Source organism: Triturus cristatus, chromosome 6 (genome assembly GCF_964204655.1).
Source record: "Triturus cristatus chromosome 6, aTriCri1.1, whole genome shotgun sequence".
NCBI lineage: Eukaryota > Metazoa > Chordata > Amphibia > Caudata > Salamandridae > Triturus > Triturus cristatus.
The window spans coordinates 223367010-223387371 of record NC_140589.1 but is presented as its reverse complement, the minus strand read 5'-3'; the positions used below and the strand labels follow the sequence as shown (position 1 = coordinate 223387371).

The following is a 20362-nucleotide window of genomic DNA, read 5'->3' as shown; positions in this document are numbered from 1 at the left end:
AGATACAGTGAGACGATAGAGCTTCCATGTCTCGTCGCCAGCTCTCGTTTCTATGCTCCCATTTCTATGTTTTTCCATGCTTGTGTTCTTCTTGCTGCTTCCAATGTTTGTGCCCCACTGTTACTGTGTCCAAAGTCTTCCTGTTTATTGTCCTGGAGTTCCTGCTTCCCATATTAATCATATGCAGGCCCACCGGAATTGTGCGATTCTGCAGGCGTGGCTTTTTTCGTATAATTATGGATTTGCCTCATTTGCCACACAATCCAACATCTGCTGCATAATCTACAGATTTTAACAAAAAATTGTTTCCACTTAAACCAGATCAAAAGTTCCTAAAATCACAGCATCACCGGGCGTCCAGTGAAATGCTCTTTGCTGGGTCGGCTTTAGCGTTAGTGTCGCCTGGTGCAACAGTCTTTTTTGGTGCCACCCCACCACCCTCATGACCTCCTCTTTGGGTTTCCTGACTACCATTCAGCAAAAGTGTCTCTCATCTCTAGATATCCCCTATGTCACATACATTTCTGCAAGCACTGGTAAAGGCTGGCTTTACTAATCCCTTCAGCTATCCACATAAAATATAGATCTGTTTTTTGCAGCAGGCATATGAACCATCTGTGCTACTTTTATGGCAGTTCAAAACTGCCACCAGACAAAACTTCAGTCTCTCTCTCTCTCTCTCTAGCAGGAACATTACTCACAAGTTATCTTGACATTTTTATTGCTGCCTGAAAGTTGGAACCAGTAGGAACTCTGCAGCAGGTGCCTTTAAATCATACGTTATTTCTAAACAAAGCATCCCTCCTGAGGTCAGTGCCCCAACCCCTTTCCAGGTCAGTGCCAGTGTGGCCACACCAGTCGCACCGCCCTAAAGTCGGCCCTTGCCCTATGCAGATGTTGACTGGCCACGATTTTCTTGCTTGTTACTGTGAAACCTTTTCTCAGGCCGTATTATGGTGTATCACTATCATTTAATGTGCCACATTATGTCGCATAATTTGCCTTTTCTTGCAGCTTAATTTAGACAATCCTGCATAATTTGGTCCTTCCCTGCTGCATAATTTCGGTGGCCCGGATCTTGCACCTTTTATCTCCAGCTCTGTTTGTCCTGTGAGTGGAAAGGGGGGCAGTGAAGGAGAGCAGATTGTGAGGAGACAATGTTGAGGAATAAGGAGTGGGAACAGAGTTGGATTGAGATCAAAAATAGGCCAGGGCACCCTAAAAAACAAAGTGGCCCGTATTTAAGGATTGCACCTTTTCACAAAACACTCCTTCAGTGTTTTAAGTATTATAAAAGGAGGGGGGTTTCTCTAACAGAGGCATGATTTCTTAACTTCAGCAAGATAAAAACAATGTGCAAATGTTCCCGGGACTGTTTGAGTCTCAATGTTGAACCACACCTGAATTTAAGTGAGGCCACTTCTGCTCAGGACCCCTGCTCAGTCTGCATACATTAATTGGCTGGCCCAGTGATAGACTGGGACGATACCCCTTGGTAAAAGGGAGATAACAAAGGCCCATCAGCCTATGGAAAGGCCGCTCGGGCCCCCCACTAGGCCGCTGGTGGCATCTGAACAGCACAGACACAGCCAAACCGACTACTACAGCCGGTCAAAAAAAGCGGCCCCAAACTTTAACTCCGATACCGGCCCGTAGCCAGGGTCGGATCGGGATCACAATTTGGCTCGGGCACTGACGAAAAAGTGGCCCACATTCGCGCGGCGTGGCCCACGTTCGCGCTGCGTGCCCTTTCATGAAACACACAAGGAATGTAAGTGGGAGGATATTGTTCTTGGGAAGGACACAGGACCAAGGTGACAATCTCCTATAAGCTGAGCAACTGAAAAACAGCGAGTCCCCTTTCTCCTAAAAAAATATTCCCCAGCCCTCCAGGGCAGGAGCACCTGAAAAACAGCAAGGCCCCAGCTATTTGTAAACTACTCAACCCTCCCCAGCCCTTCACTGCTTCAGGGCAATGGCCTGGCAGGAGAGGGGATTAAGCAAAAAACACAGCTGTTGGGCCATCCATGGGAGTGGGTGGGAGGCTAAGGTGAAGATGGTGCAAGTGCCCGTCATCACCTGACCCCACAGCGAGACCCATTCTTCCTCGCCCACTGTGCCCTGAATGTGGAGGGCTGTGGGCGAGCTGTTAATGCAAACACTATTTCAGAGCTACGTGGGCCCCAGGGAGGCCAAGGTGAAAATGTCTTAATGGCCTGTGCAACACCAGGCCCCCCCTGGGAGGTCGATTCTTGCACACAATTACCCCTCCCCAGCCCACCATCAGCGTGATTACTTGGCAGGGCAGGCGGTCAAGGAGAGGCCACAGCTGATCATCGCTGAACGGCCTCACAGCGAGGCTGCTTTCCTCTCCCTGTCCAGTGTTCTCTGTGGACTGGGAAGGGGGAAAAACGGACCACAGTGGGCACTGATACCCCGGCCCTTCGGCCAATGCCCGAGTGCCCGCAGTACCAATCGGTCCCTGCCCGTAGCCCATTGTCCGAGTGCCTGCCTTACCAATACAACCCTGAGTGGGAGCAAAGGCGCTGTTGGGGGGTGGGGAGGTAGACGAGAGGTTGACTGTTTTGAAATTGTATAGTGGGGAGACAGAGAGGAGGGGAGAGAGCAGAGAAGGGACGAGCAGAAGGCGATGTGAGGAGGGAAGTTAAAAGAAAAGGGGAGAGGGAAGGAGAACGGAGGGATTGAGAGAGGTAAAGGAAGAAGGTTAGGAAAGATTGAGGAGTGAAGAAAAGGGGATGAAATGAACAATTTAAATGCACTTTTTTGCCTCTATGTTTTTATATCTCGGAATGCCATCACTGCATGATACTGTTTTCGTGAATGCATGTGTAAAAACGCTATTTTGGCGCCTTTGTATTTGCATTTGTAGAGTGTCATAAACATGGGACTCTATATATTAAAACATTGCCTTGGAATGGGTGTCTTTCAATTTTTGACAAAACTCTGGAACTGTTGATGCGACCATCAATAACAAGCATTTGCAATGCAATAGGTCTCGCAGCTACCCTAGTTTAAGCTAATGGCACTGTAAATGACAATGCCTTTTATTTATGTTTTTAACCTCATGCATGCTCCTGACGGAACCACTCCGTCATGAGCCATGGGCGCCGTGTGCTCATGACGGAGTGGTTCCGTCATGCTGCGGCTTTTGGCGGCCGCTCCGCCCACGCGGCGCTGTTGCCCCGCCTGTGCGGGCGATCAGCGCAAGTGGGTGGAGTCATGACGGAACCACGCCGTCATGAGCACAGCTCGCCCGTGACTAATGACGGCGTGGTTCCGTCAAGAGCATGGCGGCGCCGCGCTCACCCCAAACCTCCCCAGCGCTGCGGCGGAATTTGCGCCGCAGCGAAGGGGTTAAAATATAAAAGGCATTGTTAGTTGGAATGTCAATAGCTCAAACTCGCATAAATGCAAGACCTATTGTATTGCAAATGCTTGTTTTAACTCTTTTCATCTCAGGGTAACATTTCTGCAGGGACTGCCATTACCTGCTGTTTCTATCATATTTCAAAGAGTGATGTTGCTCCCCTAACCCCCATGCACACTGATGTCACTATAGCTTGTGATACCACTGCCATGTTACAACTAACGGGTGCCCTCGTGCAATACAGTGATTTCATGGTCATCATGGATGTCAGGGCAGACAGTGATGCCATTGTTGACGATGATGTCACTACAAAATGGTGCCTCTGAACATATTAACCCTGTGAGAGACATCTGTGCCATTGCCGTCAGTGACAGCACACTACAGGTAATAACATTACTGTTGGCGATGACGTCACTGAAGAGAGTTATGCTACTACAGGAAGTGATGCCATTACAGGCAGGATCATCGCTGCGTACTAGGAAGTCACTGAAGACGTAATGTGATGACTACAGGTAAAGTGTCCTTATAAACGCTCATGATACTGCTACAGACACTGCAGGCGACGATGACACCGAAAGTGACGTCACTATAGCCTGTAATGACACTACATACACGTACATCTCTGTTCATACTGAATGTACTGCAGAAAGCGGTGCCAAAACTGTAAGTAATAGTCTCGACATACCCTTATGTCACTACAGATACTAAACAAAATGTAGAGGGATGTCACTTAAGGCAGTGATGTCTCTACAGGACAAGCTGTCATATGAACGCTGTCACAGCAGACATTGATACTGCGGGCACCCCTGTCTCTGAAGACAATGACATCACTGTAGGTCGTGTTGCTACTTACATACGCTTATACAACCGCAGACCCGCGGACACCGCAGTGATGCTGGACCAGCTTCCACCCCGCTGCCCGGAAAGCTGTATGCTGCCCCCACACTCCGCCTAATGCTCCTCCCTCTGCAGCTCACATTCCCTTAATCACTGCATGTATGCGGTGTGAAGAGATGTTATTTTGTACAACACCTGTGGTAAGAGCGATGACGTAGTGATGAGTGAATTTTTCAGCATGAGCCCAGGTCATAAACAGGATATGCGGCCCGCCACCCTCCGTCGAGAGAGACATCCGTAATCCTGTTTTTAATGTTCCGTACCAACTGTAATAACTGGTGTTGAGAATAGGCCTAATGTACATGAAATCTAATCATACCTCGCTCTATGCCGCTCTAAAGGGTTGGACTCTGAGTAATTGAGGAATATACGAGAGCAGGCAGGAGCCACGCAGCATCTACAGCCTGAATGTCAAAATAGGACAGTGTGTCCGCCCTCAGATTAATCAACTACCTATATCTAAAATTCACCACGATGCTCTTGTAAGCTCCCTTTGTAGGCACTAAGCTCATGTTAAACACAATTGCAACGCGTGGTGGGCGATTTTGCAATGTGAGTAGATATATGCGCGTACCGGGAGGGGAGCTCCGCCGTCCCGTGTTACATAAAAGTGTAATCTGACGCAGGGAACATTGGCAGACAGCACCATGCAGATGAATTACAGCGGGTGTAAGAGCGCCGCCTATTGGTAAAAACAAGCAGGAAGTGGGATAAGGGAGGGGGTGGCAAATGGTGTGCACTTTTGCGGCCGCTCTGATGTTCTCAGTGGCCGCGCGGCTCACTGAGAACATCAAAGCGGCCGCGAAATGATCACGCAGGCTGCCAAATGGTGCGTGCGCCCGGCGCACATGCACTGTAGTTGGCGGCCTGAAAGCACTGGTTTGCACTTCCAAATCCCCCTTTTACAAAAGCTCTCGCGAGAGCAGCGCTAAAGCGCTGGCTCAGGTGAGACCTAAAAAGCACCCGTCTTTATGAACTGAAGGCATTTTACATGGGATTGATATGCTGTATTTATCAGTTTTTTTTAATGGTCACATCTTTGATAAGAGGCACGAGGAAATGGTAGCCTGCCCAGGATCACAGAATGTGGTCACCTGAGAAAGCATATGAATCTATGAAAGATAGCAACACAGGAGAAGTGTAGTTGCATGTAAGCATCTTGTTTTTTCTTAATTAGCACATCATGTAATTGTTGATATGTGTCTAAATATAACATTTTCGAAATTTACAACTCGTATCTTACTGTTCAATCTGTATTACCTCATGCACCTTGAACCCTGTATATGAGATAAAATAAACGTGAGTTTACGTTTGGTTTTACTGCAGTATTCAAAGATGTTCTAGCCACGGGCTTTTGTTTAATAACATAATGCATTCTGGGAGTAGTGGTCCAAAGGTACTTCACTTGCTCCATTTGATAACCTCGCCTAGGATAGGAATGTTTTTGTGCCTGTAAACAAATCAGTAAACATAACATACGTTCACCCAGTAGGGAATTTTGGCGCTGATAACATAAGTGTGTCACCCAACACAATGTATCAGCAAAGCGCTGGTTCTCACGCACTTTTATTCTCACCTGCTCTAACCGTGTACAGCTCCACGTCACCACCTTCTGTTTTTGTTGATGTATGATTTGATGAAGACCATTCCCGGATGGTGTGAGGTAGTTAAGAGTGTATTTACCGTCAGTTTAGCAATCCTGGCGTGATGTTTGAAGTTACGTACATTGTTTATTGCCTTGTTAGTGTGGATTGCAGAGCGCTCAGGTCTCGAGGCCCATGCACGCGCAGCCCGTCGAGTGTATGCTTTTCATCCTGGGGCTTGTAGCCCGGATTATATAATGCCGTAAACATGGCTACAAGCAACAGAATGCAAAATAGAAACCAGGACTGGATGAGCAACTCACAAATGGACCTGCGAAAACTTGAGAGCTCTGGGAACCCAAAACACTCAAATCAGCCCTGCCACAGGTCCATGCGAGATGTGCGGCTGCAGTCCAGGTGTCTTCTTTGAATTCTGGGACATGTAATCTTGTTTATTCCATTATAAAACAGGACATTGCCTTGTCAGGGGTAGTAATTGATATATAAATATTTTTACTGCATGCCCTTCAATTCAAAGAAAAACCTGGACTGGAGTGGCACATCTCGCATGGACCTGGGAAAGTTGGCATCTATGAAAACCCCTTTCAACTATCAAACTCGCAGTAAAATGCTCCATTAACGTCCTTGAATGGGCATTACACAGGAGGGTTTCATCCACAATTTCCCCATTTCTTTCGCAGGCGTGGACATTCTGAAAATGGTGGCAGCTCAGGTGGGAAGCCAGTGGCCGGATATCTACCAGTTCCTGTGCAATGCCAGCGAGCGCGAGATGGCGGCCTTCTCCAACGGGTACTCCGCGGACCACGAGCGGGCGTACGCAGCCTTACAGCACTGGACCGTTCGAGGCCCAGAGGTCAGCCTCGCCAAGCTGATCAGCGCCCTACGTCAGCACAGGCGCAATGATGTAGTGGAGAAGATCCGAGGCCTGATGGAGGATACAACACAGGTAACGCGGATGGCCCCACCACCTAAATATCCCTCAAGTACGCGTGCGGCATGTATCATATGCAGCTCGCTGTGTTACTTCGTTATCTGTATCTTGCTGCTAGCTTGGTTGAACACCTTCCAATCATATTCTCTTTTATGTATCAAGATTGCATGAGGTTATCATTTCTATTCTGTTATTGATTGTGAAAATTCATAACTGAAATGTGTGGGTAGTATTGGTACTAGCATTGTGTGTTTCCGTGAGGAAGGCTGGTGCGTGACGCCTAGTTTACTGTGCTGTTCTGCTTGGGTTTTCGGATCAGATAGAACCCGCTCATCAGAGCCTCACTAACCCAGCCAGAACGTTACCCCCTCCCTAGAACCTATTTACAATCCTGCAACCACATATATCTACCACCTAAGGACAGGGGATTCCTACTATACATACCAAGACCTCTTACAATCGGCGGCCTCGCGATCCCATACGGATCCAGACCTCTCTGCCCATACGACAGTATCACAAGTGGCGGCCTCGCGGTCCCATACGAACCCAGACCTCTCTACCCAGACGGCAGTCTCCGCACAATCGGCGGCCTCGCGATCCCATACGGATCCAGACCTCTCTGCCCATACGACAGTATCACAAGTGGCGGCCTCGCGATCCCATCCGGATCCAGACCTCTCTACCCAGACGGCAGTCTCAGCACAATCGGCGGCCTCGCGATCCCATACGGATCCAGACCTCTCTGCCCATACGACAGTATCACAAGTGGCGGCCTCGCGATCCCATCCGGATCCAGACCTCTCTGCCCATACGACAGTATCACAAGTGGCGGCCTCGCGGTCCCATACGAACCCAGACCTCTCTACCCAGACGGCAGTCTCAGCACAATCGGCGGCCTCGCGATCCCCTACGAATCCAGACCTCTCTGCCCATACGACAGTATCACAAGTGGCGGCCTCGCGGTCCCATACGAACCCAGACCTCTCTGCCCATACGACAGTATCACAAGTGGCGGCCTCGCGGTCCCATACGAACCCAGACCTCTCTACCTAGACGGCAGTCTCATACGACAGTTCATCCTATGATCACCATAACATACAAAAGGGAATCAGTCTCACTATTCATCAGATCACACAAGGATTGCCAGTTCGAGCATAACCTGTTCTCAGGTTCGAGGGGCTCCTCTTTCCCTTATTCAGTTACCACTTACCTGATCAGGGTTAACATCTGTTCATGTAGCCGCAGCTGACTAGAAGAATAGGCTACCCTCTTATACAAGAACACGCAGCACATGTTGGTTCACTACAAACTGGATACTTTATTACTCATTACATACACAATCACATAACATTACGATATAACACATAACCTGCAAAGAAAAGTGAAAGATTAAGTTGTACACTCTAATAAGAAAGGGTCGACATCACCTTAGTAGTATGTAGCCTGCACTCAGTGGTCATCTAGGTTCCCTTCTCGTCTGTGCCTCGGCTCGCCTGGAATCACCCTTCTCCGAGTCACTGGGACCTCTTCCTTATCGGCTACTCTCTCCTCTCTAGCTATTCTGCTAGGAAAGCATCTGTCTCTCGGTTCTTCTCCGCCTTCAAGATGGCGTCTGTCTTCCCTGGAATAAGTAGTAGCTTTACTGCTAACGGCTAGATGCCGCCTACGGACTGAACATGTAACTGCCTCAGACTTTCACTAATATAGAGGTGCGTTTCCTCATGGAAAATTCCGGCCCGTAACCTGCCGCCCACCAAATTCTTGTACCTCCCCGTACCAAGGACACGTTCCCAGCCGGCCGGCCTGATGTAGTGTCTTCGGCATGAAGAAAAATACAATCCTTCGATAAGGGCCGGCCTGAACCGGTTCTCTCCAAGCGAATAACACCTCATAACTAAAACATTACGTTTGACCTAGAAGCATCCCAAGCTGCCGGAGCAGAAAGAAAGATGGAGTCTCTCCCGTTTGAGGCCTACCAGGCCTGAATTCAGCACAGCTCCGTGAAATACCCTCACTACAGGACAGGTTATCCCTAATACTAACGAATCTATCCCCTAGGCTATGTGTGCGAGCCCTGATCTATGGGGAAGAGCACAGAATCATGTCGAAGTGCCTAGTAAATAGGCTCCATTCACTACTCTAACCCTTAGACTTGAATGGTAAGAGACTGAAGTCACATTTAATCATCTTTTCCTCACAAGAAGGCCGGGAAAATCGAGCAGAACATGTGCTTACCTAAACAAGGACACAAATGGAGAAAAACTGGTTAAAGCTGAAGGCCATTTTGGGTCGCTGAGTCTTACCACACACAGTGGCCTTGGGACACAAAAGGGTGTGCACCCGCTTTCTGTGCCGCTAGGGCACGTTGGAATGAAAGAAGGGGCTGCAGATGTTTGCAGAGTCCTTCTGTAATGCACCTGGTTCTGGTGCACATGTAGCACCAGCTCAACCCTAGGTGCCGTTGTCTCATTTGCATAGAAGCGTGCCCGTGCAAATGAGGGAGCACTTTCACTTGGCATCTGCAATGTTTTCTAGATGCATGTGCTGAGAGGCTTTTGGTGACACAGCTGGTGATCCCCCCCTCACCCTCCTGGCTCTCCGAGGGCGCCTTTTGAAAGAGAAAAATGGGACCCATGGAACCCCTAGACATGCCCATACAGGCTGAGGCAGTGCCCGACGCTGAGAGAAAAGTGGGTCCCATGGAACCCCCAGACATGCCCATGCAGGCTGAGGCAGTGCCCGGCGCCAACGGTATCTCTGACCCACCCCTTGAAGTTCAGGTCGGGTGCCGCCTGCACACTGAAAATTGGCCTGGCTGTTTCAAAAACCCAGAATGTCTTTCACTAATGTGCTGCTCCCAGGGCAGGCACACGATTAATGATATTGTAGTCAAAACAAAGTGCTCCACAAAGAAAATGAAGATATATGTGGATTTGCTGGAGTAGAGTTGATCATGAGATAGCCCCAGAGTTCCTCATTTGAGTATCTTGAGCGTAGGCCATCTAGCATCGAATAGAAGTCTACGGGGTGGGATGTGAGATGTTTAAACATTCACCTGGACTTTGCACTAGAAGAGAGCAGCTTTCCATGGTGTGGAGAGAGTAAGGTTTGAGTTCAGACTGTGCTCCTCCACCTTCCAGCTATAAAATCTAGTCTGGTCTTGTGAATATATTTTACATAACTCATTATCGCCAGCACTTTGGTGCTAGTAGCAGGTTTGGTAGGGCTCTCAGGGTAGGGGGTTGTAGAGTGGCGAGTTACCTGACCTTCCAGCGTGCTTGAATAAACGAGGTTATGTGTTCTGTAGGGTGTGGGGCTTCCCTTGTGGTGCATAACCGTTGTTGTGACCTCCCACCTGCGTCATGTGTGTGTGTGTGGGGGGGGGGCCTCGTTTAGCTTTGTGGGTTTTACCTGTGACGTGTTCCATGTGGGAGGAGTTGTCTTGGGTTTTCCAACTTTAGGATCTCGGAAAGTCATGTTTGTGGTCTCTGTAGTGCTGATATTGCTTGCATGGTTCCATGGTAGAAATGTGAGGCAGAGTCTTGGCTTGGCGTGTTTGGGACCCCCCAATCCTAGTATAAATATGCTGTTGTTCATCAGGGCAGTGGATCCGTGGTGTTATCTCCCTATCCCTGTGTTCCTTTTCTCATCTTTCTCCCTGAACCCTGTTCTTGAGTTCCCTCAATCCTGCGTCCTTGTCTTTCACAGTCGCCCAGTTTCAATGTCTCTGTGTCCTAGAGTCACTCTTCCCCTTGCCCTCCCTGTCCAGGTTTTTTTTTGCCCCTACTACTCACGTTTATTATTTTGTATTTTGTTTCAATATATGACGGGAGATTTCATTTAGCTTTCCACAAACTACTTCACCTTCACAGCAGGAGCACCTGGAGCATGAGTTTTTCAAAATCACAGTCTAAGACCTCAAACTAAGCCCGCAACAGGGTAGAATGTTCAATCGGGAAGCATTTTTCCAGGAAGGGTCAGGTCTGCACATTTTTTATCCCTTTATTTAATATAAATAGATATGTCATACAATTGAGTTGGTTGTTCAGATTTGTGGTTTGTGCTTATTCCTGTGCCTCTCTGCCCCATGAGCCACTTTCCAGGTGTCGCCCTGTACTCGTGCCCCTGATGGTGCACCTGCTAAGTGCTGATTGTCTATCTTGTAGTGTCTGCATGTCCTCCAGACACGGTTGTCTCTTTTCCGGGTCACCCTGTCTGTTTCTCTGGTGCCAACCCGTGTTTTCCCCTAGCTCAGCCACTCCTACCCCATTGTTTAGCTGTCCCGTGGGCCCCTGTCATGTTTCAGTGTGCCAGATCTTCAACCTAAGGTGGCTCCATCTTAGTTTATCTCCATCCGAGAGCAGACCTTGTCATTCCCTCTCCATCCCAACCATTCCAGTAACACCTTTTCTCCGTGGCACTTTCTCAGTAGCCACGCCGTCCCAGTATCATTCTATCCTTATCACGGAGTTGCGTGTTGCTCACACTCGCCTGTGTGCTTCTCTCCCACGCCCTCTGCTTCTCTCCCACGCCCTCTGCGTTACACTCGCCCTTGCATTCTTTTCTCCCCACCCTTGTGACATTCTCGCTTGTTTGCTTTTCCCTCGGTTGCTACTTTTACCCTCCCACGCTCCTGCTTCACGTTGCTGTCCCCTACCCCCTTGCTTCGTCTTTTCTGTTTTTTTATTCATTTATTATTTTTTGTTGCGGAGAACCAGGCACCAAATTGCTGCTGGCCTGATTGCCTTCAAAGCGCATTTGCGCTGCTACGATTTATTTCTTTTATTTAAAAAAAGTCACCCAAGTAATTTTGTAGGCATGCAGGCCTAATAGAAAATGGCGCTGCTGCATCATAGCCTTTTGGCCATGCTGCACAGCACCTTACTAATGCTGTACGGCAATATTAACGATACCTTTTGGTTTGCCAGTGCTTGTTTTTCCTCAGTGCCAGGTTTGCCCTGTGTATTCCTGTCTAACAGATTCGGTGTTTCATTGTGGCTCTTTCTGGTCCACATGTGTTTGCGTCACGTCCGGGTATTTTTCTTTTCCAGTGTCTCACTCTGTTATGAATCACCACAGTGATTATGTAGGAGGTGAATTTAAACAAAATAAATTTCCATGGAGAGTTTTGCTTATTGGTAACTCTGAAAACTGAACTGAATTGTACGACTTGGTGGATCCACTAACCCAGAAGTAGTTGGTGTTGAAACTTACATCCTGGGTGGTGTGGGTGAAACTGATGGGGGTGGAGTGGGGCTAGGGCGGAGTCAATGACAGATCAGTCAGGAAGTCTTATTTGGATTGAATTATTGAACTTTGCTATTGGCTAGTACGAGAGATTTGATTTTGAAAGGTTATATTTGAAGTTGTGGTTCGAAATCCAATTGCCGATGGCAAGGCGGTGTTTGGGCTATGGATATTGTGATTCACCCATTAGTGTTATGGGGAGTTGCATGAATAGGAAACTCTGTGCCCACGGCGAGGGTCATTTGGCTCCATTGGTTGGTTAGAGGATGGGATACAGGACTGAGCCTCCTATTGTTCTTTGGGCAGTGATGGTTTGGGAGGTTTCAGGCTGGGCAAACAAAGGCTGTCAGGATCCAGGGTTAGACTGTCTGCTCAATGGCTATTGGACAGACGCAGTGATGATTAGGCAGATCAATGCCTATTGGGCAGGGATAATAGTGACTAGGCAGCTCAATGCCTATTGGGTAGATGCAATGGTGATTAGGCAGATCAGTGCCTATTGGAAAGATGAGGTGGTGATTGGGCAGATCAAAAGCCATTGGGCTGACATGACGGTGATTGAAGATCTCAGTGCCCATTGGAGAGAGGTGATGGAGATTAAGTGGCCAATGCCCATTGGGTAGAAATGATGGTTGCTTAGCAGCTCAATGCCTATTGGATAGACGCGATGGTGATGAGGGAGCTCAGTGCCCATTGGGCAGAGCTGATGGTGATTAGGCGGTGGTGCTTCATGATGAAGAGTGCTGCTGTAGAGTAATGAAGAAGGGAATCACCATCACAGCTGCACCAAGATGGCTGCATTTCTCGTATAGGAATGAGGCCTAACGGTCAGTGGGCGTGTCCTACTCCACATTCCTTAGGACGGGGTCCAGAGGGGAGACCTTGATATTGTCATTGTCCTCTGGAGCAGCTTCCTTTTGTGTACAAGCATTTATCTTTTCTATGTGAAAATGAGTTTAGGGTCATGGCAAAAAGAACAATTGATGGGCGGAATGCAGAACAATGTCATACATTCACCCCAGTTCAGAGATCTGGCCTAAAATCCATAATTCTTTTGCTCCCCATGCCATTCCAGTTCAGACCCAGCTATAGTCATACCAGTCTCGGCCCTGCTCCCCATGAGTACAGTCAGCCCGAACTGCCAGACCAGGTCCTCCCTGGACTGGAAACAAGCATCCTGGGTTCGGTTTCGGGATAACATCCCTCATCAGCCAGGATAGCTTGAATCCAGTGGCACAGTGAGCACGGGACCAACATCTGTGCGAACACGTCCCACTCTGGGTGACAATTGCAAAAAGAACAATTGATGGACAGAATGCTACACAATGTCAAACGTTCACCCCAATACGGAGATCTGGGCCGAAATCCATTGGTTTTATTTGTTCCTCATGCCATTGCAGTTCAGACCCAGCCATATGAAAATCAGTCTTGACCCTGCTCCCCGGGGGAACAGTCAGCCCGGACTGCCAGGCCAAGTCCTGCCTGGACCGGAAACAAGCGTCCTGGGATCGGTTTGGGGGTAACATCCCTCATTAGCCAGGTTAGCTTGACTCCAGTGGCATGGAGATCACGTGACCCACGGCTGGGGTAGCACAGCCTCCATTCCATCACTGAATGTGCAGCTCTGATTGTGGGATGTCTGCTCTGCGACCATTTCAGGTCAGTGTCCCTTCAGTGCTTCTTTTACAGCAGACGATTAACGGCTCGGACACCCGATGACACCAGAGCTGCGCCCGTCTGACAGATAATCAGGTTTTTTTGCGTAAAAATATGTTAAGGGTGGACTTTATTTGAACAGCAAGGGCGATCACCGCAAGAGATGCAATCTCCGTCTGCTGAAGAACAGGCAGCAGGCGGCAATTACTTCCCACCAGGGCTTTTTGTTTTTCATTTTGAAACAGAATGATTAATCAGTACATTCTGTTTTAGGACGGGAAAAACCGGAGACCCGGTCCCGCGGTGTACAGCGGCTGACAAAAGGGACATTTATAGCCGTGCCGGCTGGCTGGCTGTCGCCCCCGGTGTGACCTCACCTGCGCCATCAGGACACGGCCACGGGCAGCGGCCTTTTGTTCATTCTTCTGTCCTATAACGGGACTCCTTGTCTGCCTGTCCACCCAGAATCCCCTCTGCCTGCCGTCTGACGTCAGCTCCTGCGCAGCATCCGATTATTTCCTTCCACATTGTCTGGGCTCTTGTGATCCGCCTCGTGGAAATGCCAGCGCATGGGGGAGTCACTTTGTCGTGCTAATGAGAAGCACTTTACGAGCACTGTGCTGTGGTGTTGTTTCTGTGGGCAGCCCGTATCTGGAATGAAACAGGAGTGGCGGACCTCCGTCGCCAGGGAGTAATTCACGCGTACAAAGGGTGCAAGGGAATCCCATCTATTCGAGAAGTGTAATTCCTGCCTATGATGGATGAATCATCACTTTCTGCAGTGTATTTCGACCATACGACAAGTAGTTGACATTCGAGCCGAGTGTTTAATGGATACGAGGAGTGCAATAAAACAACAGGGCAGTATGTTTCTTCCATACGAGTACAATTCATCAGTTTGAGCAGTGTTTTTCACGCATGCGAAAAGTGTAGTTCACATGTAAAACAAGCATTTGCAATGCAATAGGTCTCGCATTTGCAAAAGTTTAAGCTATTGGCATTGTTCATGACAATGCCTTTTTTATCTATTTTATAAAACAAACACATAAATAAATGCCATTATCATTTACAATGCCAATAGCTAGTGTTGCATTATTATTAGCAATGCCAACTGCTCACACTTTTATAAAGCGAGACCTATTGCATTGCAAATGCTTGTTTCATGTTGCTTTCAGTGGTGCATATCAGCCGCATGCATGGTAGACATTGATCGTTAACTACAGTACCCTTGTGGTTGGCTATCAGGTCGGTTGGCTTCTGAAATGTTTTTGTTGCGATGTTGGCAGCGGTGTAGTGAAATTGTTTGTGGTACTGTTTGTTGTGAGTGCACTGAATACGGATAATGTGAGGTGAGGCTTGTGATTGGAGTTTGTGGGCTATGGACTGGCATAGTAAGTCTGTAAACATGATTGACGGCATCGTGCTGCTATAGTACTGTAAATGCTTTCTTAATTGTTTAGTGTGCCTTATTATTCAACTTTCTATGGCTGGCAGCATCTGGTAATGGAATGATATGATCCCCACCTCCCCCCCGCTCGATCACGTTTCAGATTTTGTAGTTTAAAGTAGATTTTTATTCATTGGATTTTTGATATTTATTCCTGAATAAAATCCAACTCTTGCCATACTAGCCGCAGAGCAAAGTACACAAGAGAAAGGTCTAAATAGTAATTATGGGCGTAGTCCGGGAGGTGGTGAGTTGGACCAGGCCCAAGTGTCTAGAAGCCCAGCCCAGTCTTGCGGCTTATGAACTTGAAATCCTGCCAAGGCGATAATTATGACGAGAAATGAGAATGACTTTGAGATAACAGTTTAGGTGCCAATAAGTGCAGATACAGAGATGGGAAGCTGTTAAGAGAAAGCTGACAGCAGAACTCATAGCTTCCCATTTTTTCTTTGCTTTGGGCTTTCCACTATTGCAAAAACAGTACCAGCCTTCCTAACATAAATTGCAGGTCTACCTCCTGTAGGGCACCACAAAAGGTAGGCAGGACATCTAAAAGGCGGTCATAGTGAGTGATCTGATAACCTAGTAGTGTGACCACTTTAGAAAGAAATCCGTCCTTACTTTGACAGATTTTATCATTTAGTCATTAAAATAGAAAATAAAAAATACCCCTTGGATGGAATGCTATGTTATGTGGGAAGTCACCTATGCTCGCACTGTCATTAGCCCACTTTAGTGCCCAGGGTTCAGTGAATGGAATGGGAAACCTGGTGATGTAAATAAACATTTCTGTATTAATAAAGTTACTTTCTTACCTCTCAGGTGGTCAAGAGTGTAAAGTACCAACTCAGCAATTTTAAAGGATTTCGTCCTGTGCTCCACCCTTATCAGCGTATACATCTTGGAAAATTGCTCATGCTCTTGAGACATGACTACTTTACTACTGGGTAGAGTTAGACCATAGTCATAAAACCTGAGACTGGGAAGATCTAGAGACTGCAAAAAAAGTGTTAAAACTGTATGTAAATCTAAAGGAAGAAGGACAAATTGCCCTTGTACTTAAGTCAGTTTACAAACTTCTTTCCAGGGAGAGCTAATAATTCCATTCAAGGTTCTCTTCACTCTCCATAGCTTTCTAGATAAATGCGTCTAAAAGGCTGCATAAACTGGTTCCTTTGTAGACCCCAGTTTGAAATCTCCACTCCAGCCAATCATATCTTACCTGACAAACTATGTTAAAAAACGAAAATGTATTGTGACAGAATTTATTTAAAAAATGTTATTTATTGTTTTTTTTTAAACATGCAAAAGCCGCATTTATACATTAAGCTATGACATATTTTGCTATTCATCGAAGGGCTAATTTATCAAGGCATCCTCATCGTTCACATCCAAGGACAAGACCATTTCTTGCTCACTAACCACCTTGGTATCAAAAACTTCCAGTCATTACACAGGGCATTGATCCCTCTCGATATCAGAACGCTGTGCTGCCGACTACACCGTCTTCAACTTCAACACAAACGGCTGAACGAGCAACCACCACAGGCGTGATTCCGCATGACTAAGCAGACGTGCGATTCCATGCATTGTTATGAATAAATCTGTCGCATATAGACAAATGACACGACTTCTCACTCGGGCGTCAGGCTCGTGATTGTTGTAGTTACTGTCACATCTTCACGCTTTTGGTTTAACCAAGCTGCAGAGATGAAGTTTTAAATCCGATTAGGAAAGTGACATGAATTTAAAGCTCTCAGCCAGCTGGAGCTACATGGCTGTTCCTAATATAGAATCATTGTTATTAAGGACGTGGCATTTGCACGCTTTTCAGGCGCATATATTTTTAAATCAAAATGCTGCATAGCCACTTCATTGAGATACCAGCAGCACAGTCAGATTGTTTACGGGTTACCACAGTTGGTCTGATTTGTGCGTTTTTACCAAATCGGGATTCCAAAATATGAAATATTTAACGCAATCCGCAGGTAACGCACACACTTTAATTTGCGAGGTAAAGCCTGCTGGAATTTGCGCGCTGAAAATACGCAACTATCAGGATATGTTCAGAGTTCAGAACGGGGGTAAAATATGCCGTATCACCAAGTAGTAACCCCGTTCTGTGATGCAGGACGCTGACTGATGCTGTAATACTGCACCTGGCAAAAACAAGATCCCCTGTGGCCTCCGGTTCCGAAGCGGTTTACAGCATTAGACTACCTGGAAACGCTACGAGCCGCGTATAATTATTCAAAGTGTGTTTGACTTCGGCAATATATCACCTAGTTAGAACACTTCCAACGATTTGCTAACTCGTTCCTTATAAACGAACGATGAATATTAGGCTCTGAAAAGTGAAATCTAATGTGTAGCGATTCCTTAAGAGGTTCGATTTAATTGCCACCCTGAACGTTTCGTTGCTGGTTTTCGTTTTGATTAGGTCATATTAAGAATAAACGACTTAATTTTCTTGCGGAGAGCACTGTTGAACGTGAATACATCAAACCAGAGGTTCTTATTTGGTCTTTTATTAGGTCTGGCTTACCTGTGTAATTATACCTTGACATATTGTTACCATTCTTAAACAAGCTTTCGCCACGCGGCCGCGGCCACGAAAGTGAAAGCGATTGCGATGGCGTGCGTGCTGCCGAGGAAAGACACATGGCGCTGCGCGCGTGCACGTTCACGTGCACTGAAGCTTTAGGCCACGGCAGCACTTTGAAAATCCCAACAATAAAATGTCTCTCCGAGCCAGCGCAAGCGCTGGGGCTCAGCGAGACCTAAACAGGGTGGTTACCTGTAGGAGTGTATAGGCAACCCTGGGAGGAGTGAATTGCATCCACACGAGCAGTTTATGCCATCCATTTGAGGAGCGTAGTTTATCTTTTTGAAGTGTGTGGTTAATCATTTCAAAGTGTTATTTATCCTTTCGAGGAGCGTAATTTATCCTTTCGAGGAGCGTAGTTTATCCTTTTGAGGAGTGCAGTTTATCCTTTTGAGGAGTGCAGTTTATCCTTTCAAGGAGTGTAGTGAGTGTAGTTTATCCTTTGGAGGCCAATAGTTTATCCTTTGGAGAAGTGTAGTTTATTCTTTGGGTGAGTGTAGTGTATCATTTTGAGGAGTGTAGTGAGTAGTTTATCCCTTGGAAGAGTGTAGTTAATCCTTTGGAGGAGTAGTTTATCCTTTGGAGGAGTGTAGTTTATCCTTTGGTGGAGTGTAGTTTATCCTTTGGAGCAGTTTAGTTTATACTCTGGAGGAGTAGTTTATCCTTTAGAGGAGTGTAGTTTATCCTTTGGGTGAGTGTAGTGTATTATTTTGAGGAGTGTAGTGAGTGTAGTTTATCCTTTGGAGGAGTGTAGTTTATCCTTTGGAGGAGTGTAGTTTATCCTTTGGAGGAGTGTAGTTTATCCTTTGGAGGAGTGTAGGTTATCCTTTGGAGGAGTGTAGTTCATCCTTTGGAGGAGTGTAGTTTATCCTTTCAAGGAGTGTAGTTTATCCTTTGGAGGAGTGTAGTTTATCCATTCAAGGAGTGTAGTGAGTGTAGTTTATCCTTTGGATGAGTGTGGTGAATCATTTTGAGGAGTGTAGTGAGTGTAGCATATCTTTTGGAGGAGTGTAGCTTATCCTTTGGAGGAGTGTAGCTTATCCTTTGGAGGAGTGTAGCTTATCCTTTGGAGGAGTGTAGCTTATCCTTTGGAGGAGTGTAGCTTATCCTTTGGAGGAGTGTAGCTTATACTTTGGAGGAGTGTAGCTTATCCTTGGAGGAGTGTAGTTTATCCTTTGGAGAAATGTTTTTCAACCTTTCAAGTAGTGTAGTGAATCCAAACAAACAGTGCGAGCAAGTAGTATAATGTAGTTCATCCATGCAAGAAGAATCCATCCTTTCTAGGGGTGTAATTCATCCCTTCTACCGTTTAATTTACCCTTTTTTTGGGGTGAGGTACATCAACGTTAAAATTATAATTCACCCTCACACGGAGTGCAGGTTTTCCATTATATTCTGTGTGCAGCGTCAACTACCATTTAAGTAACTGAAGCACTTGGGCGTTGTTCAGTTATTTTTTATTTGAAAGGGGTATTGAACTGATTTTTATTTTATGGATATATATACAAAGTGCGGTCTCGCTCGAGAGTGCCAGAGCGCCGTGCAGTGTAATAAAACAAACCAGAAAACCAATAATGAACAAGCTGTTCCACTTAAAATGCAATGAGTGTATGTTCATGCATACATATAAACAGAGGTTGAATGAAAGTCACTCGAGGAGCAATGTTGTCGAGACCAAAACTCAAGAACCTAGGATGGAAAAGCTAAAAAACATAAAACTTGTTAGAAAATTAGTTAAAGAAAAAAGGTCGTCGTACCTTGGCTGGAAAAGGCCAACCTCTTTACAAGCTCATGTGCGACCGCGCGAACACTTGATTTGAGCATACGCAAGTTTGAGTCTAGAAATGTAGGTAACAGATGGCGTGGAAGCTTCATCTAATCGAAGTTTTTTTCTACATTACTAAAACAAGGGCTTTGTGGTTGATGATGAGCCGTTTTAAAGTGAGATCTGAAGGGCAAATACATCTAAAGTGTAAAGTAAACTTAAGGGGAGTCATGTATTAAAATGTTTTAACCCCCTCCTCTCCAACACACCTGTTAGCCTCACCGCCACTTTGAGAACTGATATCAAGAAGCCACGAGTTAAAAACGGGGAGAACTGCAAACAAATTGTTCCCATTGTCCAATCTGGAAACCTCAATCCTCTGGAGGAGAAACAGAAATCGGAAAGGATCATTTTTTGAGTAAGCGAGTAGCACTGAAAATGGCAAGATGGCGCAATTTTCAGAATGTGCAAGTTCTGAAATCTTTGGCTTTTCGAGTGAGATAAAGGATGAAGAGCAGAGAGTTACCTGATGAGCTGAGAGATGACACGGACGTCTTAGCAGGTGTGTTTGGCTTATCGGGAAAGTTGTGCTATGCGACCTCGCTTGGTTTATTGCTTGAACCTCCTGATTGTTTATAGGGAGTCAGTTATATGATCTGCTCAGATGTTTCATAAAGGTTGCTACCTTTACTGATATCTATTTTGTGGACTGCTTTGATAATAGTTAAGGCTGTCCTAGCTTTGTATGTTCACCCACAGGAAACACCAAAGAGGAAACACATATTTGCATGATTCCATTTGGAAGAAGAAAACTAGGGGTGA

The 20362-nt window shown here is 46.5% G+C and overlaps 1 protein-coding gene across 1 annotated transcript in view; it reads left to right on the top strand.

The window, feature by feature from the left end:
• TNFRSF21 (TNF receptor superfamily member 21) overlaps positions 1 to 20362 on the top strand; it is a 183092-nt gene that overhangs the window by 87117 nt on the left and 75613 nt on the right. The window contains exon 4 of the mRNA XM_085610577.1: positions 6570 to 6835. Within this exon, the coding sequence (XP_085466703.1) occupies positions 6570 to 6835 (266 nt within the window). The remainder of the gene's footprint in view (positions 1 to 6569; positions 6836 to 20362) is intronic.